The following is a 22,584-nucleotide window of genomic DNA, read 5'->3' as shown; positions in this document are numbered from 1 at the left end:
GTCACCAAAAAATTATGTTATGTTTTGATATTCCACTTCACTTTGTATTTTATGTTGCTTACTGTTTTCTTTCCTTATTCGGCAATGAATGAGGAGACTATTTCTGGTCCATGATGAAGTTTGATTACGACCCTCACAACACCAGAAGGAATTGGTGATTTCTCTGACCATATGCAGGGGCACAGGACAGAGATGTAGGCTGCCAGCTTCGTGTGGGAGGGGGGTAGGGTTTCCTCCCCCTTTCTCCTCCTCTCCCGTCGAGTGGTCTCAGTTCTCGTTTGTTTAAACAGAAGCAAACTGCTCTGATATAGTGTCAGCTCTGTAGTATTTAAAGCACTTGTCATAAAGATATTTATGTTTATGTGATTATAATAAATTATTATTCTGTTATAGAGGACATATGGGAGATGGTGGAATTTGGCTCCATCTAGATTAGTTCCATATATGAGGCAGTCTGTCCGCAGAATAACTAGTCAAGATTATATAGGTAATGTACTTACTGATACTATTTACTCAGAAGAGCAACCATACATGGAAAGGCAAAAAAATTCTGACCTTAAGATTTCTTCATATGACAGAACACAGAAACTAAGGTATAGAGGAAGAGAGAGTTTTAAAAGGAATGGACATTAAAGGCTAGTAGAATGCTTCTTCATATGAGACAGTAGATTGAGAAGGTCTTCTCAATTTCATGAATTACATTGTCTTCTTTCACAGTGTGTCATACTGCTGGTCCATTTTGGTGTGAGCTCATTAATTCAGTGTACAGTTCTCTCTCTTTGTAAATCTTGGAATTCTTTTGCCTTTCTATGCATAGTTGTTACAATATGGTCAAATTTCTAAATTTTGTTATGTCTTGTAGAAATTCCTTGTATTTCCTATTATAGATGTGATGTACTGATGGAAAATCCAGTTGGGAACATAAATATTGTGTACTACTGCTTCAGTCTCTCATTTTGCAGGAATCTTTCAGAATGTTTTGACCATGAAGTCTCTAAGAAAATAACTGAATTTCCACAAGTACATTTCTTATAACTTTTCTTCCAAACAGTGGGAGCACATGCTATGGGATAGAATGCTTGAAAATTCGTGATTTTTGTGTGTAACATGTCCTGTACTTAAGTATTTGAGAGGCAGCTTGTTTCATTTATTCAAAGGTGTGTTGTAAAATGCCCCATCAAGAACATAAGCACTAATCTGAACGATAAGAACAAGAACAAAACAGCAGTGATCCCTTTTGTAAGTGTCTTCCTCGATGATTGTGGACAGTTTCTCTCAGGAAAATGCAGCAGCAATGTTTCGTTATCTCCTGCTAAAACAATTCTGGCGACTGCTGTGAACCAAAAATTGCCATGAATTCCCTTACAGATAAAATGAAAATTACTGCTTCTGTGGTTCAGCAAGTGGTTATTTCTGTAGAATAATGATAACTTATGTAGATTTATTAAGGATGACTTATGTAGAAGACTCCTTACTATCCATACTTGTGCTGTCAGCAACACTTTAGTATTAGAACTTGTAAAAATTCTCCGTCATCACATCTGTATGCACTCATTTAATAGAGCAGGTATTACACTGTGGACAGGCATGTAGAAAAGTCCAATCAGTAGGTGAGCTTTCTTTGCTTTGGTGCACAGAATGAAATATACTCACTTAAATCTCAACTCAGTAAGGACAGTAACCACAACCATGATGGGAGGAAACAAGTCTGCAAGGAAGATCCATACAAGGCTGTAACACGAAGCCAAGAATTGTTAGTGAAACTTGTGCGTACACAGTCAAGAAGGATACAACCAAAATCAAGATCTGATAACACTCTTATCTACAAATATGATCCAGCAGCCGACACAGAGTGTAAACAGAGAAGTGCTGGAGGAAAGGTGTGTCGGCCACTATATGCCAGAGTAAGTCATGTGATTCATCCATGTCCCTGGGGAATTGTCTTGTCAGCCTGTTTTTCTCATAGTCCCCTCAGTGGTCTCCAGATTGTCAAACAGTTTTTCCCAGCACCCTTCTTTGTTGTTTATCTGTTGCTCTTTTTGGTGATTAATGATATGTATTCATGGATATACATTCCAACCTGTAAAGATACACTCCACTGAAAAGATAAATTGGAATGTGCCTGAGGAAACAGGAATATTTGAACATTTTACTTTGAGCTTTGGTAATTGAAATTTTCTTCTTTCTTTGTGAAATGAGGTGGAGAGGAAAAGTTTAAATTTTTATCTGTTACATACATTCCACATAATTTTAGCATTGTACATAATTTTTAATGACCACTCCCTATGAGTAGTCATTAAGTTACATCAAAATTGTGTTGGTACAGGTAAGTATATAGAAATTTTAAAAGCTGATGATCCAGTTATGTCACATGCTGCTAAAGTGGGATTAAAATAGTTGTTAGTAAAACCATTTTATAAAAAGAAGGAAATGAGTAATGGAGACGTAAATGGACAATTTCCTAGCTTCCAGTCTTCTTGGAGACTTCCTAAGAACTCATTGTACGAGTGTAGTAATTCTGTCAGTGCAAACAAGTACTTGTCAGTCTTGCAGTTTGACTTCAGGATTGGAGCATCAACAGAAAATGCAATTTCTTCTTTTCTGTGTGGGCTCTTGCAGTGCAAAACCGTTGTTTGTTCCCCAGCCCGTAGGTATGTTCGATGCAGTTCTCCATTCCACTTGTCAGCTGTGTTATTTGTTTCAATAATTCTGCTGCAACTTACATCACAGACATTTTGCTGTATATTCTCACTTCTACATCTGTCCCTGCAATTCTTTCATTCCACTATTTCTTCAACAACAGTTTTCAGCAATGACTCGTATCATAATACGTCCCCAACCATTTGTCTCTTTGGCACATTAAGTTCTCTATTAGGCATTTTTTCCTCCTTGGCTAATTGCTGAGCATCATCATTCCTTACATGAAATGTCCATCAGATGACTGTTTCGATTTATGTCAAAGATATACCTGAAGATAATATATAAGTACATTAACACTGAAAGTCCATGCATAAGTAAAACATCCAAATGTGATATAGCCATACTGTTATGACATAGATTTGATGTGATTACTCACATTCAGAAATTCAAGTCAGGAAGAGTAGCAAAGAATAGTAAGTATTAAACATCCATTACAGTGAAATACATTGCTCACCAGTATTATCTATGTTTCAGTCATCAACATAATATATGCTTGAAATTCTCTGTGAAGTTTCTATGTTTAAAATGTGTTTGTTCATTAAGAACACACTCTGGCTTTTTATTGGAAGCAGTGTAAATTTCAATTTATTAAAAAATATTCATTAGTCTGCCTTTATTTTAGCCAATGTAGAACTTAGTGTGTGTCATTATTAGTTGCAGCATGTTTGCTACAGTGTAAATGTACACTAAATTATGATTTATTATTTTCACTGGTATTCAGGTTTTCTCTTCATCTTTATTTGTCTGTGCTCTATAGAATTTATTGCAGTCACTGCAGTTAATCTTGTAGTTAGATTGTCTGAGATGATGTATTTTTTGTGCATCATGATGAAATATTTTGTCAAATTGACTGTTGAAGTGTTGTTACTGTTTATTGCCTCAATGGATTTCTTTCTATACCTATTCCTAATGGCTACTGCAGTCAGTATATTCAGTCCTTTGTTAATTTCATTGCTGTCTAACACAAAATTAATTACCCTACCAACCACAAACTGAAAAAGGCTCTCTTACGTGAACGTGGTTGACATGAATTACTGTGGATGACTATCAGTTGCTGATAGTATGTAGTAAACACTAACATCTGCAACATGAGTGGACATTCACTATCAGTATACTTATGTATTTTCATTGAGTATGTCTTTGACATAAATAAAAAAGCTAGCTGTGACTGTAATTTTTATGTTGATGTAACCCATACATTATTTGAATTTGTCTAAAGAATGTCTGCCTGCTTAGCTGAGTGGTAACGTTCTCTCCTCCCATGCAGGCAGACCTGAGTTCGATTCCCGGCCAGGTTGGAGATTTTCTCTGCTCGTGAACTGGGTGTTGTATTGTCCTCATCATCAGTTCATCCTCATCACCAGCAAGCAAGTTGCCCAATGTGGTAATGAATGAAATAAGACTTGCACTTGGCGGCCGAACTTCCCCAGATGGGGCCTCCCGCTCAACGATGCCATACACTCATTCCCATTATTATTATTATTTTTTTTTAAATGGGTGCTAACTTTGCCTATGTGTGGGTCGTCATATGTTTTACTGTCTTCTTTATCATATTTGGTACAGAGCATAATAATGCTGGAATGTGGCTCTGCCTGTAGGCTAACAAATTCATTTGAATGTCACATCTCGGACAAAGTGGAGGATAATACACTACTGGCCATTAAAATTGCTACACCACGAAGATGACACGCTACAGACGCTTTTCACAGCATTTACACAAGGTTGCTGCCGGTGGTGACACCTACAACGTGCTGACATGAGGAAAGTTTCCAACCGATTTCTCATACACAAACAGCAGTTGACCGGTGTTGCCTGGTGAAACGTGGTGATGCCTCGTGTAAGGAGGAGAAACGCGTACCATCACGTTTCCGACTTTGATAAAGGTCGGATTGTAGCCTATCGCTATTGCTGTTTATCATATTGCGACATTGCTGCTCGTGTTGGTCGAGTTCCAATGACTGTTAGCAGAATATGGAATCGGTGGGTTCAGGAGGGTAACACGGAACACCGTGCTGGATCCCAACGGCCTCATATCACTAGCAGTCGAGATGATAGGCATCTTATCCGCATGGCTGTAACGGATCGTGCAGCCAGGTCTCAATCCCTGAGTCAACAGATGGGGACGTTTGCAAGTCAACAACCACCTGCACAAACAGTTTGACGACATTTGCAGCAACATGGACTATCAGGTCGGAGACCATGGCTGTGGTTACCCAAGACGCTGCATCACAGACAGGAGCGCCTGTGATGGTGTACTCAGCGATGAACCTGGGTGCACGAATGGCAAAACGTCATTTTTTCGGATGAACCCAGGTTTTGTTTACAGCATCATGATGGTCGCATCCGTGTTTGGCAACATTGTGGTGAACGCACATTGGAAGCATGTATTCGTCATCACCATACTGGTGTATCACCGGGAGTGATGGTACGGGGTGCCATTGGGTACACGTCTCGGTCTCCTCTTGTTTGCATTGACGGCACTTTGAACAGTGACCGAGCGAGGTGGCGCAGTGGTTAGCACACTGGACTCGCATTCGGGTGGACGACGGTTCAATCCCGTCTCCGGCCATCCTGATTTAGGTTTTCCGTGATTTCCCTAAATCCTTTCAGGCAAATGCCGGGATGGTTCCTTTGAAAGGGCACGGCCGATTTCCTTCCCCGTCCTTCCCTAACCCGAGCTTGTGCTCCATCTCTAATGACGTCGTTGTCGACGGGACGTTAAACACTAATCTCCTCCTCCTCCTTGAACAGTGGACGTTACATTTCAGATGTGTTACGACCCGTGGCTCTACCCTTCATTCGATCCTGGCGAAACCCTACATTTGAGCAGGATAATGCACGACCGCATATTGCAGGTCCTGTACGGGCCTTTACGGATACGGAAAATGTTCGACTGCTGCCCTGGCCAACATATTCTCCAGATCTCTCACCAATTGAAAACGTCTGGTCTGTGGTGGCCGAGCAACTGGCTCGTCACAATACGTCAGTCACTACTCTGTGGTAACCTGTTGAAGCTGCATGGGCAGCTGTACCTGTACACGCCATCCAAGCTCTGTTTAGACTCAGTGCCCAGACATATCAAGGCCATTATTACGGCCAGAGGTGGTGGTTCTGGGTACTGATTTCTCAGGATCTATGCACCCAAATCGCATGAAAATGTAATTACATGTCAGTTCTAGTATAATATATTTGTCCAATGAATATCCGTTTATCACCTGCATTTCTTCTTGGTGTAGCAATTTTACTGGCCAGTAGTGTATAATAATATGTCAGTCATAAGTAATAGGAGGAAGTATTGGAATTATTGTTTGCTGTCTTTTACGAGAGCCTGGAAAGTATTTCTGAGATCAGCCAGAAAGCGATGCGGAACATACTGACCATAGTTCCCAGTCTGCAAGTCCACTTTCTTGTCCAGCCCGCTGAAAGAAATGTTTCTATTCTCTATTTGCTCTGTGGGATCAGGACTATGACTGCAAATGAAGATGTTGAGTTCTAATTGATAGGTATATTTTGTGATGTTTCACACGAAAACATTGTAATATTAATTATGTTAATGCTAATAATAAATCTCTGTATGATAAACAGCACTATGAGCAGTTCAGAGACGACACTCTGTGGTAAGTTCCTATTAAATTGTCTTTTGCCCTGACTTCTGATAATGAAAATAATTGCTTGCCACAAAAGTGGAAAATTATTGTCACCACTTGCCACATGGATTTGTTAACCTTACGGGTGGCACACTAACAGTTACTTCTGTGAAATCTAAGTGATCCAGTATGGTGGACAGTCCTTCCTATTTGAGCCAAAACATTAGTTTAGTTGCAGTCTATCTGTGACGTCATCTGCGGCAGCGTGTACTCTGGCATTTGACTGATGTGAATCGTATGGTGGTTGGGTGCGAAGTGAAGTCTAGTGTTCCCTCTCAGGCTGTATTTATATGCTGGCGCAGCGGACGGCCAAGGGAACACGTGCTTCCGTATGCTGTATGCCCATGATAGCAGCCTCTAAACGGCTGCTTTCTTGGACACACAATATTCTATAACAATGTCATAAATCAATTTAGAATCTTCGTATTTTTGTTAGGTATGTAGTTAAATTGGTTAAAATCACTGAAAAAGTTTTAGCTCACTGCAGTTAAACTTTGCCATCTAGAATTTTGAGAACAAAACTGACAGTAGGATAAGATCTCTGAACTACAAGTTTAAGAGACCTTGTGTTTGTTATTATTTACATCCAGGTCTTGAAACTTGGCATAGCACTATTATTTAATAGATTTCATCACATGCTGTAACCAAACCTTTCTAGCATTAATATAACAGATACTTAATTTACCACAATTAAGGACATTTTTGTTCCAAATTTAGTTTTCAGCAGATTACTCGAAAACTATTTGAGGTAGCTCAATGGGGTTGCATAGTTATTATTTTTGTGTTGAACTGAAGCTTCATGCAAATTTTCGTACTTCTGTGTCTAGTATTTAACGCCTTCAATTTTTCTTAATAACGTTGATTCTGGTCAAAATATTGCTTTAATCGCGTTGAGACTTGTACCAGTTAATTTTGATGTAAATCTGTACATTCTGACCAATTTCTGGTTTCCTAGCTTTATTATCTAGCACCACTTATTTTTTTCTTAAAATGATGTATGTAGGAAAAATACTCATCTGATCAATGTGAGATTTGACAGTTCAAACATTAAAATACTAAAACACATGCTGGCAAGGTTTGGAAAACCAAATTTAACTTTTAATTCTATTCTTAAATTACGGTGAACAATAGTGTGCTATGAACAGCTGCATTGTGGTGACGTGGCGCTACTAGCAGTGAACTGGGGTAAGTCCTGGCACACTGACTCGCCTCTGTATATCTCAAATGATATAGTGCTTGTTTCACCACAACCGGTACAGTGATGTGCTCCAAATGACCAATGATGACCATTCAGCTTCTCTAGAAAGGAATGATAATTAATCGAAACCCTCAGCTGCCAACAGGTATTGTTGATATACCTCAGTGGGGACAGCCGAAAATGGGTGCCCCACTCGAACCTGGGATCTCCTGCTTACATTTGGCAGATGCTCTATCCATCTGAGCCACCGAGGGCACAACAGTATAGCGTGACTGCAGGCTACAGGGACTAATCCCTTGCACGCTTCTTGTGAGACCCACATTCTCAACTGCAGATGACGATTGATCACAGGGGGCACTAAGCCTAAGCAAACCAAATATGTACATCTAACCGAGCACATAACCAAAATATGGCTCTGTGGTGTTCCCTCTGAATTCTTTCAAATCTATATCTGAGTCAGCTTTCACAAATCACACATTAAAACCAGTTCCCCAGTCTACATGTTCTGTAATTGCAACTCATATGGATGAAAAGCGAAAAGCGGGAGGGTTGGGGGTGGGGGCGTTTGTATTCACCTGTCACACTGCAGTGATGAAACTGTGTGCTGACGAGCAACATTGCCCAATGACACCAGCTACTTCTGACACTAGTTGTTGTGGTGCGAGAATGGTCAGTTGGCCATTGACACTTTTAAGTGCCAGGATTCTGACTTAGGGTGAGCAGGGCTTTGAGTGCGAAGAACCAGTTCCTCGGCAGTCGTGGAATGCCAGGCAGGAAGGCAGCCTCAGGAGAGTACAGTGTCAGCGGCTTTGCAGAGCTTGGCTGCACTAAGTGTTTCTCTGGCAGCAAGGCTCGCATGCATCGGTCAGCCATCAGCCAGCAGCTCTGGTGGGAGGTCAGCCATGAGATGTGCCCAGGCATGGAATGCCAACCTAGGGCCTCTTGGAGATGCCAAGGAGCCAGTTGATGACTGCTTGTAGGAGACCACAGCTGGATGGTACCTATACAGACACCAGCAAAATCAAGACTAGGAGTGGCTTATAGACCAGCAACTAACAAAGGCAGTTATCTCCTAAACAAGTCACCATTTTGTCTAATTAAAAGGCCCAATCTAATTTTAGATGCGACAAAACCTCTCATAATGTTCTTAGCTGTGTGTTGTATTATCATTATGATTTTACTGTACTACAAAATAAATATTCTGATTTGTTCAAGCAGGCAAATACCTTTGGTTGCTCCATTATTCTTCAACACACGGTCTCCCAAGTTCTGCATCTCAAGTATGTATAGCAAATATGATGTGGAACTATACACTATCCAAAAAGCATTTGAAAAAATTAGAAGTTGTCTTGGCAGAAAGTTCTAATATGCTTTGACTCTCTGGGTAACCTCCAGTCAGTAATGGAAATATATTTTCCGAAGAGAATGATTCAGAAAATTAAAGGCACTTGACTGAATATTCAGAATTAAGGAAGGAAGTTTCTTTTTGTTGGATGCCAGGGACTGTGGAAATTAGGTTTAGTGATATAGTACACACAGCAGCTGAAGACACCTTTATAACACAGTGCAAAATAATCCCATCCACCTACATGCTCTTATCTCATTTACAAGAAGAAAAATTAAGTCCGTGAGGAGAAGGGCGGTAAGTAATGAAAAAGATGCTGTGCCTAAAAAGCCCAGTATGTGACTATGCGCATCGTAAACTGTAGAAAAGTCTCTAAATAGGACTTGTTTTCACATATGTGGCTGTGCGCAATGTGGTAATTGGTCTTTCATAAAGAGAAACACTTTATATTGCTTTTGTATTGTTGGAGTCAGCAAATAATTGTTAGTCATGGAATAGCAGACTATAATAATGATTTGTTAATGTCTTTTCTCTTAGTAGTGTACTGTTTTGTTACTGACACCCTGAGTTGATCATCCAATTGATAGACATTATTGACTAACTATTTTGAAATCATTTGTGCAGATTTAGAATTCGAGCAAGCAGTGTATCCTGTTGAGGTAAAAGTTTATGAAACTTATAATCCTGGATCACTCGTACGAATCTGGGCAGCAGACAGCAATGAAGCATGGACACTTTTGTGGGAAGGCTTGCCTCAAAGGGTTGGCCCTGTGGCCAGAATATTTTCCCCGAGGATTAGGAGCATTTCTTTTCCAACTAGGTAAGAACATTGTAGTTAATATAATGTAAAGACTTTTATAATTTAAATCAAACAATGATGTCTTTTATTTGTGATTTGCTTATCCTTTTTTCCAGAGTTTTGCGACTGGAATTCCATCACTTACATTTGGATTATTATACCGAGTTGGATGCAGTATTATTAGTTGGAATGAAGGAACTTTCTTCCTCATTCAATAAATCTAATAGTACATCTGAAATTAATGGAAAACAAGTCAGCCGGCTTCTATCTCAGATAAAAGAACTGAATATTCACAACATTCCAAATCAGGTTAGTTTCTCTAGACAGTGTATTAATATATAGGTCACAATCGTCATCACTGGCCATTTGACATCCATGGTTGGATAAAGGCTTCATTTAGATACTTAATCACACATCAGTGTGTTCAGCTATATGTATCAGTTTTGCTCCCTAATATGTAAAACCAATCCATACATCATCCCCCTTCAAACTGTACAACTGTATTAGATGACACAGTGCCCCTGGTGAAATGTGAGCATGTGCTCTACATTAAGATAGCTTATAAGCTTATTTTTCACAGTTAGTTGTGTGCTTTATGTCTTGTTTCGTGCAGAGCCATGAAGGACTGAGTTTTTTTAATTTTTTTATTACTTGCAGACTAACATACCAAATAATATCACCCAGTTTCTAAGTGATGACTATCGTAGAATTGTGTATCGCACGACAAGAACTAGACCATTGCCAGAACCACCAAAAGATAGTCCAGCACCTGTCAGTGACGTAACAATAGAAGCTCTACCGGTGAGTACTGCTTTTTCTACTAACCAATGTTATAGTCCAGCACCTGTCAGTGACGTAACAATACAAGCTCTACCGGTGAGTACTGCTGTTTCTACTAACCAATGTTTCAAGTCGCATTCGGAAGGACGACGGTTCAATCCCGCGTCCGGCCATCCTGATTTAGGTTTTCCGTGATTTCCCTAAATCACTCCAGGCAATTGCCGGGATGGTTCCTCTCAAAGGGCACGGCCGACTTCCTTCCCCATCCTTCCCTAATCCGATGAGACCGATGACCAAGCTGTCTGGTCTTCCCCAAACCAACCAACCAATGTTTCAAGTTTTCAATTTATTTGATAACAGTCATACCAAAATTTGAATCTGAAAATGGAGTCATATTGTCATTCATGTGTTTCGTATTTGCAAGAACAAAGCAATTCAGAAACATTGCACATGTTGTTGACTAAATTTTTTTAAAAATTCTTCCTCTGAAATGATTTCTGTCATTTAAGCAGACTCATTCTTTCCTCTATTTATTTGTGAATATGATTATCTGTTTATCATTATCTGACTTTACACTTCTGCTAAGTTTATATTAACACAGTTCCACAATAAGATTACAATCATAAGTGTTTTCAGTTCAGATTCTATTCATCATAGACATCATTTGACCAACATTGTGTTCGCGACGTGTCATGAATGCTATGTTCACCTACTACAGAGTGTATAGAATCTTTAGATTGCCTGTACATGGCCAAAACCAGTTGTGATTGTAATTGTTTCATGTGATGTCAGTCGCTCTTCTCCATGGTGTTAATCAAACAGTGCTTATGTGAGTTGAGTTCTATCTTAAGTTATTTGTGTAATCAATCTCTTATCAGCAGAACTTTTCCAAACTACTGAAATATGCCGAAATTAAGCCTCTTTACAAGAAGGGGGATAAAGAAATACCATCCAGCTGTTGACCAATTCCACTTTTGCCGGTTTTCTCAAAAATATATGAAAAGGCTGTGTTCAGGTGTCTCATTAAGCATCTGACTGCAAATAATATATCGTCCAAGTTACAGTTTGGGTTTCTTAATGGTTCTGATGTAGAGAAATCAATTTACACTTACAGTGAGAATGTACTTAATTCATTACATAATAAATTAGAGGCTACTGGCATTTTCTGTGACCTGTCAAAAGCCTTTGACTGTGTGAACTACATCATTCGCTTATGTAAATTAGAATATTATGTTGTCACCATCAGTGCTGTAAAATGGTTTGAGTCGTATTTAACTAACAAGAAACAAAGGGTGTCATTGCGAAATACCTGTGCAGTAAGCAATCAGTCTGCATCTGACTGGGAATTAATTACATACAATGTTCCTCCAGGGTTCCATCGTGGGTCCAATGCTCTTTCTTGTGTACATTAATGACCTCTCATCTATTATATTGTCAGATGCTAAGTTTGTTTAGTTTGCAAATTATATAAACATTGCAGTAAGTAGCAAGTCGAGTACAGATTTAGAAATAGCTGCTAATCAAATTTTCATCGACATTACTAAATGGTTTAAAGCTAATTCATTGTGATTAAACTTTGAAAAGACCCACTATATGCAGTTCAGAGCCTGTAAGAGATTTCCTTCCAGCATGTGTATAGCATATGAAGATGTGCAGATTGAAGAGGTTGACAGTTAAATTTCTGGGATTACAACTTAATAAAAAATTCAGTTGGGAAGGAATTGAAGGATTGAAGAGATTGACAGTTAAATTTCTGGGATTACAACTCAATAACAAATCAGTTGGGAAGGACATACCACAGAATTGCTTAAGCGCCTAAACAAGTCTGTAATTGCAGTGAGAATGATGTCAGATGTAGGAGATATAACTATAAAAATCTTGCATACTTCGCTTACTTTCATTCTATTATGTCATTTGTGGTATGAATCCAAGAACATCATGTAGAAACCTGTTCAAGGAATGTTGTATTCTAACCAATGCTTCTCAGTACAGGGTGTACATAAAGTCCGGGAACACTTTCAGTTATTTATTGCTCAAAAACCAAACATTGTACAGATGTCATACATACGTCATTTTGAAGAGAAACCCTGAAAGTGTTTTTTTCCCCCCCCCCCCCTCCATGTATACCACCACAGCATAGTTTGGTAATTTGCCGATAGTCAGCACTAGTCGCAAACATGGCGAGCTCAGGTGCGGAGCTAGTTTTCTGTGTGTTGGAGTTCGACAAACACACCAGATCTCATTCTGTGTGACTTTTTTCTGTGGGAACACTTTAAAGATCTAGTATATGTACTGCCTCTACCACGTGATGTAGCAGAGCTCCAGGAGAGAATATGGAAAGCGACTGCCACAGTTGACTATGCCATACAGGGACGGGTATGGCAAGATGGCAAGAATTCGATTACCGTATTGACGTCTGTAGAGTCACTCATGGTTTGCATATCGAATGTTTGTTTCTTTTTTAAAAAAAAAGAAAAGAAAAAAAACTTTCAGAATTTCTCTTCAAAATGCAATATGTATGGCATCTGTACAATGTTTAGTTCTTGTGCAGTGAATAATTGAAAGTGTTCTCGGACTTAATGTACACCCTGGATATTTATTCCTTAATTAAATTTGTTGTATGTAATATATCTCTATTTCCAACCAATATCTCAATGTGTAGTATCAATACTAGGAATAAGAACATTCTACATAAAGACCTAAAATAACTTACCTTGGTCCAAAAAGAGGTCCAATATTCAGGGATACACATTTTCAAGAAATTGCCAGCTACCATTAAGAACTTGGTTTCAGATGAAGCACGGTTTAAACAGAGTTTGAAAGACTTTTTGATAAGCAACTCCTTCTACTCTATGGATGAATATCTTAACAGAGACTGTTGGACCAGCTTAAGTAAAAATGTCTATTAGATTTCAGTTTTGACAGCACTTGGTCACAACAGTCAAGATAGGGTATTCTGTGTATGATAAATTTATTAAAAATGCATAACAATGTTTCATTCTGACCATATTAATTCTGTAAATATTAGCAGTTCTAGTTTACTAATGTGTTCACCTATTGCGACAATCTCCTGAAAAATGTGGAGGGTAGTAAGTATTATATTAAAATGTTTTTTACATTATATTTTGTGACATGTTCCACACCCACGAGAATCATCTCATTTTTTGGATCTGTGGAACGAAAACTGCATCTAATCTAATCATAGATAGAATGTCTTTTCTCCAAAGGTATAATAAAGATCGGCAATTTTGCTTTCATGTTTTTGCTGAAATAAAACTAAAGTTAACTTGGTGCTTCAAAATACGTATATTCCATTGTTTACCCAAAGGGTGAGAGAGGAGGTGGCGGATTAATATGTTACATTTTTATTGTATGTTTCTTTTATTTTCAGGATGAAACTGTCCTTAAAATATTGGGTTACTTAGATCTCAAATCCTTACGGAAGTGTTCATTAGTTAACAAACATTTTTATGCTTTGGCAACAGATAGTCTGCTTTACACAGAATTAAACTTAAAGGTAAGCTAAATAAGAGTGGATGTTTTCATGGTAAATTTTGATTTTATTGTAAAATATTGTGTGTTTAAAACTGTTATTTTCAAAAAACAGTACTTGATTGTTGTTCCATTTGATTTTAATTTCCGCATTTGTCATTTATTATGAAATTTTCTTGCTTTCACGTTTCACAGTTATCAACTGCACATAATTGGTATGACTTGTTAATTGAATTCTAATTTAATAACTTCCTTGATGTAATGTATTGCATTGTTTTATCTTTCATGGCTCTTTTTTAGTTGAATTGGTATTCATTTTTTATTTGTTTTATGTCCTATCTGCATTTTATAATGTTCTCATCCCTATCTTCAAAGCACACTGACCATCAGTGTGTTGTTGAAGTACACTGAAGGGTAGTTCCTGGAACAATAAGATTTTCTCATCCTATAGTTGCACAAGAGTAAGATGGAAAGATCTTGACCCAGTGCAGAGACAACATTCGTGTCACTGATTTCTTTGTTTTGATTATGTTGGTACATTACCGAAATGTAGCAAATTCACCTTGGGTTAGTGAAGAGCTATAAGTGGGGACAGGAAAAATTAAATTTATTTTTTTCCGAATTGATTGTTATTTTTTCCCCAATTTCTTTATTATTGTGTGATGACTTATTTTTCAATTAAGTTCTATATTTTTGTTGTATTATATTGTTTTTCAGTGTTATTTTGTAAATGAAGTTATACCTTTCAATTATGTTAAGTTATTGACATAACACATCTCATTTATCTCCATTATTCAAAAAAAGAAACCCTTACTTTAACTCCATTAATCAAATCATTTAAGGAACAATTAAGTCTGCAACTAAACAATTTCGAAGGTTTTTCAAAAGGAAGTGTTGCCATAACTTCCAAGTTCGCTCTGAGACATGCTATCGAACCATCAACACTTCAGTATAATTTGAGAACTGCCAGTTGGAGATCATATTTGAACACTAGAAATTTGACAATGTCCATATTTTCTGCTGGCATGGGAAATTACTTTTTCACTAAATTCTGAAGGTATTTCTCCCTCCTCAGAATATCTAAATTGTAGAGACCTACCATGCTGGATATACATAACAGGCTCTTTGCCGTGTTGTCATTAATAGAGATTATCGTCATCCTATGGTTGAAACAAGAAATAGGGACTGTGAACACAGGCAATAAGTTGCAGTTTAGTTCGAATAAGCAATCCAGTATGGTTCAATGTTTCCTTCAACTCTGCTTGAAGTACTTGTATTCATGTTTGCCAAAGTTTGCTAGTTTCATCACTGAATACAGTAGAACTTAAATTTTGAGTTCTCTGATTTTATGATTTTTGCGATTCTACGCCATAAATTCATAGCCCCTGTGAAAAACCCATGAGATCAACACTAAAAATTCCCCCATTTTACATTTCTTCCTAGTGAGGTTACCTCATTTCTACGTTCTTACTTGATGTCTCACTCGACTTCGTCCTGTTTTCTTCCTGTCGACATTTGATGTGACTAAACGAGTTATAAGTGGCACAAAAGACAGATGGTTCACACCCTGGGTGATGGTGGAGTTACAAAAATATTTTAGGCCATTGTGGAGAGGGGAGACATGAGAGAGGCAATGCTGACGCAATCCCTGATCAATGTTTTCAACACAACTTGCAACATTTAGTTTCTTCGTACAATTATGACACGACTTCTGCTAGTTTGGAACAGTAATGGAAAAACAAGACAGTTGATGCAAGTGTTCCAGACCGAGCCAGTACGTGATGAAGTGGCCCAGCCACCACCTTTTCTTGTGTCACTTATAACTCCATACCCCCCCCCCCCCCAATGCACTCTATTTAGCAGCAGTATAAATCATCGACCTTTTAAATCAAACACTGAGTCTTGAAGAATATGCTCGGTCATAATTGAGGAAACATTGGCCATATGTAGCTAGTGAACTCAAATTGGCTGTTGACATGTTAAGTCACCTAATATCCAATGCAGCCACCACACCATGCTAATGTGTGGAGAGGGGGAGTGGTCCTTCAATGACAGGAGTGCAGGTAGGGGAGAAAGCATTTTGTCACATGCTGAAAATGTACTTTTCATGCAGATGATGTGCAATGACAGAGATGTTAGCAGAAGTGTGATATGCGGAAGAACATTTCCTGCTGCCAATTTTGTATCTGCACAAGTGTGAGAATGCCACAAAACTGTTCTGCCATCTCAAATGTCATTCCTCTAGGTGACAGAGAATGCTATATTCCAAAACTGGGGAGCTGGATCCTGGAAGAGGAAATATGTGGTGTGCAAGTGAGCCTAAAGTGGGCCAGAGAGTCCGAACATCATGTAAAGACTGGCATAGAAAAGTAGAACATGATCAATGTAAATGACTGAAACAAGGTGCATGCGGCACAAAGAGCACAGCATAATGTGAAAGTCAGGTCCATGTAAGTCAGTGTGAAAATAGGAAGTACCTGGCCCTGCTGATTGCCACCTTCAAGTAAACACTTTTGTCAGCGTTTCTGCCCTTACAACACTCTGCGCACACTGTCCGTTATAGCTGTTCATATGATACTTGTGCCAGCTCATCTGTGTCCATGGGTATGTCTGCTAGTGGGGATACTAAAGAACTCTAGCAAGTTTTCATTGCCTTTTGCTTGTGCCTGTCAAAGTCTTGACACTTCTGCTGTTCGATAAGTGTCCTCCTTTACTCCTAAATTGTGAATTTGAAAGATGTTGCAGATTGAAAGAGAAAGATTCCACCTTTGCTGAACATGGTCTGAATCAGTATCATTCTTGTGATGTTGAATATAATGTTTTCCACAGAGCAATTAAAGGCAAAAACTATCATTACTTGAAGTTCTGACTATCAGTGAATACCAGACACAGAATCATGATATAATCCTTAATGATCAAATACAGTTCCATTATTCACTCTTACTAAAGTAGCAGCAGCCAGTTATAAGTTTTCTCACCATAAGATAACATACATGTTGTAAATAATGTAATTGTTCTCTACCCATATTCCTTGCCTCCTTGCTGCCCTCTGCAACTCCCTCCCCCCTTTTACCAGGATGTTTTGTGGACTGTATGTTTAATCTGAAGTTGTCCGAGGATGGCCTAGAAAGCTCTAAACCAATTCACAACAAACTATAAAATAAATATTATTGTGGAACATCAGTACTGTACAGTTCAATTTTTAATATAATCAGACTATTTTAATGTGGAATAGAGATAACAGTTTTATCCTTGGATAGCATAAATCCCAACGATTTTGCACAACAAATCTTGCAAAAGTCACATGGTTTGGTGAAATCTTGAATGTGGCAAATCTAACAGCATAGTTTTATAGCAGACAAATATAAATATGACACTTTTGCTTTGCAAGCACATAAATCAACGTCTCCTGCTTTGTTTGCGTCTTATCAACTAAAGCTTGCGTCATGTGTGACGGCGCTTCCGTGCATAGAGGCAGAGCAGTGAAGGGATGGGAACTGCGTATGCGCAGCTGAAGAGAGCAGGCAAACAAAGTCCACATTGCCGAACTGCATTGCTGCGGACAACAGTCAGGCTCATTTGCCTAGGCTACATCATATTATACGTTCAAATCTGTGAGGGGGGAATATTAAATATTAAGACCAATTTCGATCAGTTGTCGTGAGAGAAATGTTAATTCACGTCTTGATGACGTTATGTCCACTGCTCCACAGATTTACTTTGCGTGAAGTTGGGATGCAAGAACAGCTGACACAGCTTTTTGAAGACGTGAAGTACAATTTTTCTCAAAATGACAATTGTCTAACGACAAGATAATTGAAACTGCTTGCAATAATTTGAACTGTATTATAAGTAAAAATTTGATACATAACAAAATTAACTTCAAGCACAAACCAAAATCATTATATTTGCTTGACAACTGCTTCTATTCAATAGGATTTTTAAAAATGTGTATAAGGTGTGTGTGTTGATGTGTTTGACTGTAGTTAAGTGGAATCACTGCCCATAATAAATAATTAGTGGTAGAAAAGACTAGTGAAAAGACTATCGTAAAATGCTCAGTAAGTTGTCATATTTTTTGCTGTTAATGGGCATTACGAGTGTAAACTAACTTGTTCGACATTACAGTAAGAGACCGCATGTATAATCCATTGAACAAGCAAACAGTTAACCATCATCTGCAAATAACTCCAGGGAATGAGGACTGGTAACATTGAAAACCATTGATGTCTCGACAAGTAACAGTTACTGTCATTTAGGGACCTTATCCAGTTCGTGCCTTGAAAGTGACAGGGGCTTACATGTGGAAATATCGGACTTTTGACGAATTTATCCAGCTGCATTCTCGCGTGTTATTAGACCGTACAATATGGTGGGAGAAGCTTAACTTCTCCTTGGGCAATATGTTGAACATTATAGTCTGCCTAATTCAAAGGATACAAAGTCCTAATCAAAAAGGCTGGGAAGTTCTCATTATTATGTTTGCAACTGATATGTTGACAAACACTTTTTTTAAACCACGAGTCTTTAAAACTGAGAAATATTATTACTTTGTTTCAAAGTCTACATCGCAATACCACCATCACTTCTATTTGAATATTTTCTAAACAATCTGATTGTAAATTTAAGGCTTATATCCATCATCACTTCCCTGTCAAATTATTCTTTCTGAAGCATTTTAGCATGCCGCACTGTGCCCACACTACAGGTGGGATGTTGTCTATTGCCTCATGCACAAGCAGTTCAGTGAATGTTATCTTGAATGTTTCTCTCTCCCTCCAACCCCCTCCCCTCTTCTCCCCCACATAGTCTTATCCTTTGCCCAAATTAATTCAATAGGGCTAAACTGACAGTGACACGTGAGTAAACGCAAAACTGTGTGGCCCCATTCACGTGCAAGGACGTCAAGTCTGTATGTCCTGTCATGCAACATGTATAAATTAACGGACTGCAGGAGATTGACACAAGCCTGGTTTATACAGTGCCTAATAGTATTATTTTTAAGCCAGGGAAAAATATCCACTTTTCTGGTGTTTATACTTTGTGTTTTCTCTGTAACAGTTGGATTATAACTGGCAATGACAAACTTCAAAGCAAGGTATGACAAGAATTGTGAATCACGTTACAAAACTTACAGCATTCATTTCCAATTGGTAGTCACTGCTATTTTTCTTACATGTAAACATAACCAGAAGAAGAGTCAGCATGCAGAATAATTATCCGAGAACCTAGTCCTATGAAAACTTTAAAACTGCCAGTACCATCACTCATTTCCTGGAATGATTCTAATTGACTTTTGAACTACCACCTTCTCTTATATCGTGAATCTTTATAAGGGATGTAATTCCTGCTACACCTATGTCACTTCTTTGAACTAAAAACTCTCTTCTTAACGCATCAGGAGCCAATGTCTTTTAAAATTCTTTACATTGACGAAGCGCTTATCATTGAAGCTAATTTTCTCCTACATAACTGTGAAATGTTATTTGGTGTCAGGCATTCATAATTCACATGGAACACTTTAAAATATCATTGTTAAAACCATCCATTTGTGTTACAGGTTCCTTGCGATTTCGGTGCTTTCCAGGCAACATGAAACCAACTTTTTCTACCGTTCCTACAGCTCTGACACTTTTGTTTACAATTCTCTTTACATTTCTCTTGCTGACACCACATGGTTCTGGAGTCCGTTCTTGTGTCTTCAAATTCACATCTGAAAAAGTTACAAATGCTTGTAAATAATGCTCTCGCCTGCTTGTGAAGCACTTCACATTTATTGCGGTCACCTGACACCCCCCCCCCTGCCCCCCCCTCTCTCAATCACAATCACACTTAAACATTTACAGATACACATTCACACCTATGCTGCTACAAGAAAAAAATAATAAAAACTGCCAGTTAAACAAACAATTCGGTTGTCGTGAATTCTCACTGTCTGGGAGTAACTTGCTGCTAGCCATTCGGAAAGAGAATGAATATTATTGGCTGCCAGTGGCTAGTGGAGTGGGATGTGCAGAATGGCTGAAAACTGGGCCACCTTCAAACGTGACACGGTCTTTAATCGTTGCGTAGGACGTGTGACACGCATATTTCTGGTAGTACAAATGACACCGAAAATGTTTTTCTCAATATTTACTCAGTATTATTTTTACTATTTTGTGATGTGAAGTCTGTGGTGACAGCCTAATCAGTAGCATAGCCCGAAATCTGATTGCCTGATAGAAACAAACCGAACAGGTGGTGTGTTAGTCTATGTGTAGGCAAAGCTAAAAAAATTCATAGGTTTAGTATGTGTACTTGTGTACAGTGGAATGACGCTGTTTAATTGATTTGTCACTTTGAAGATCTCTCCAGAACCTGCCAGTATTGGTAAGCTGTTGCCTTCAGATTTGCATCATTTCTTCACGGAGATGGTGAAAATATCAAACTTCACTACATTTTGTATAAGTTTCCTTACCCTACTCCCTCCTTCATTTTCAAGTTAAGAAACGGGTGGCTGTATTCAGGCAGGGTCATGTTTCTGTTGAAGAAAGATTCAGACCCAAGACCACAGATCCAAGCATTGATTAGTTGATGTTTGAAAATGGCAACTATAGATGTATCAGATAACTGATACTATAGGAATATCGGCAGAAAGAGAACTGTGCAATGTAATGTAGAGTAAACTATGATAAAGCTTTTATTTTGTTGAATTCTTACTAAAAGCAAATCAAAAAATGCATTTTTAGACTGTTTGAGAGAATCAAAATGATTCTGTGCTCCAAAGTCTCATTACTGATGAGGTCTGGATCCACCACTATGTACCATAATGAAATAGCAGTGAAAACATTGACTTGACACAAGAGAAGGCAATATACCTTTTATTTCATGGAAAGGTTGGAGCCTGTTTATAAATTTAGACAACATTATCCATGGAGTGCAGTGATCACAGCAGTGAGATCACAATAACATTTGTTTATTATGACTGGTTTCGACTTATGGTAAAGTCATCCTCAGATTTTTTGGCGTCGTTTTGAATTCTTACCAGAGGGCACTACATAGTAAATATATAATGGTGTCTAAATATTTTAATGGGCCCAAAAAAATCTGAGGATGGCTTTAACTTAAGCTGAAACTGGTCAAAATAAACAGATGTTATTGCGATCTCAACTGTTATTTTAAACAAAGTATGCCTGTTTTCTGTGATCAGAAGGGGATTCTTGTTATTAAGTACTTCATAATTGACAACACAATAATGCAAATTCTATTCAGTCTTCCGTCACAGGTAGCTAACTGTGTGGGGTGCACATGGTGTGTGTTTTGTTTACATTGGGTGACTTACATCCAGCGTGGCTAATGATATCTATAGAAGACCCCAGGGTATTAGTATAAGGTACAAAGAAACGCTCCGCATGGTTGAGACTGTTATAAGTTTAATGATCAGTTGCTGAAGCGTTGGGTTTGAAGCACACCTAAAACACAGGCAATGTAGCTCACATAATACTAGGCATAGAAATTTGACTAATACCCAGAATTGAGAACAGTGAGATTTTTGAAGTAAGTCTAAGTGTGTATCAACAGTATAGGCTAATGGGGTGGAAACTCAAATCCACCGAGATAGAAATTGAAGCTGATGCAAAAATGTTTGTGCAAGACTCTGTATCAAGGGTGATATTAAGTTTGTAATTCAATCCTTCTGTTGCCCAAAAGACTGACCATAAGGTCTACTGAAAACTTGTAGAAAAAATCTCAGCTCTCTAGTATTCAAATCCTCCATCCAACAGTCAATTAGGAAAATTACAGTTTTGTAAGTGATTAGCATGACGAAGTGCTCTGTGAAACATTACTGATTGCTTTCTCTGAAAATGCCGCGCACAGACAGTTTAGGAGTCCACTCATGGTGGAAATATACAGCCTACAAAAAAAGTGAACCACCCTGAAGACCTAGTTCCCAATGTAACTTCATACATATACATGCCATTGGCAGGTATGTAAATAATTAAAGTTGCAATTCTCTGTGACAGGTAGAACAGCCACCAGAGTGCTTTAATCTTGTTCATGTTAACATCGTTTCCAGGTCTAGTATGGTGTATAGGCGGTGTGAAGAGTGTCGGGTGTTGAATGTTCTCCATGAAGGACACATAACATAACATACTGATTTGTGGGGCATTCAGATGTGACAGTGGCACAATGTTGGACTTCATTGGAATATGAAGACAGGCATAATCATCCTTTGAGGTTCTAGCTGGTTACGTCTGACCACCATAGGGCAGAACTGCTGTATTGTGCACCAAGCCCATCATAATCCCTTCTCATCTGTGTCTGCCATATGAGAACAAATAATGGACTCTGTGCAACATTATTTGTCCTCCCACACTAGCAGGAGCTGGATTACAGACTTATGTCTCACGAATAGGTTGACGTTAACACCACAACACAAACGGTTGCATTTGTAATGATGACATGATCAGGAAGCATTCATTGCTGATGAATGGTGTTGCGTTGTATTCAGTGATCAACGTTGGTTCTGCACTGCTGTGGATGACCGTCGCTGACAAGTATGGCAGCAACCTGGGGATATTTCCATTCTTCCAATGTTTTGGAGAGGCAGAGCAGTGTTACTCCTGGCTTCATTTCTGATGTT

At 38.5% G+C, this 22,584-nt stretch overlaps 1 protein-coding gene across 2 annotated transcripts in view; it reads left to right on the top strand.

Annotated features, from left to right (window-relative positions):
- Positions 1-22,584, top strand: part of LOC126253540 (F-box/LRR-repeat protein 4) — a 181,884-nt gene that overhangs the window by 55,478 nt on the left and 103,822 nt on the right. For both annotated transcript variants that reach the window (XM_049954932.1, XM_049954933.1), the window contains exons 2-6: positions 394-487; positions 9,515-9,710; positions 9,806-9,998; positions 10,347-10,490; positions 13,861-13,986. In XM_049954932.1, the coding sequence (XP_049810889.1) occupies positions 394-487; positions 9,515-9,710; positions 9,806-9,998; positions 10,347-10,490; positions 13,861-13,986 (753 nt within the window). The remainder of the gene's footprint in view (positions 1-393; positions 488-9,514; positions 9,711-9,805; positions 9,999-10,346; positions 10,491-13,860; positions 13,987-22,584) is intronic.

The sequence above is a fragment of the Schistocerca nitens genome, chromosome 4 (genome assembly GCF_023898315.1).
Source record: "Schistocerca nitens isolate TAMUIC-IGC-003100 chromosome 4, iqSchNite1.1, whole genome shotgun sequence".
NCBI classification, from domain to species: domain Eukaryota; kingdom Metazoa; phylum Arthropoda; class Insecta; order Orthoptera; family Acrididae; genus Schistocerca; species Schistocerca nitens.
The sequence above is the reverse complement of the archived record's forward strand: the minus strand, read 5'-3'. Positions and strand labels throughout refer to the sequence as shown.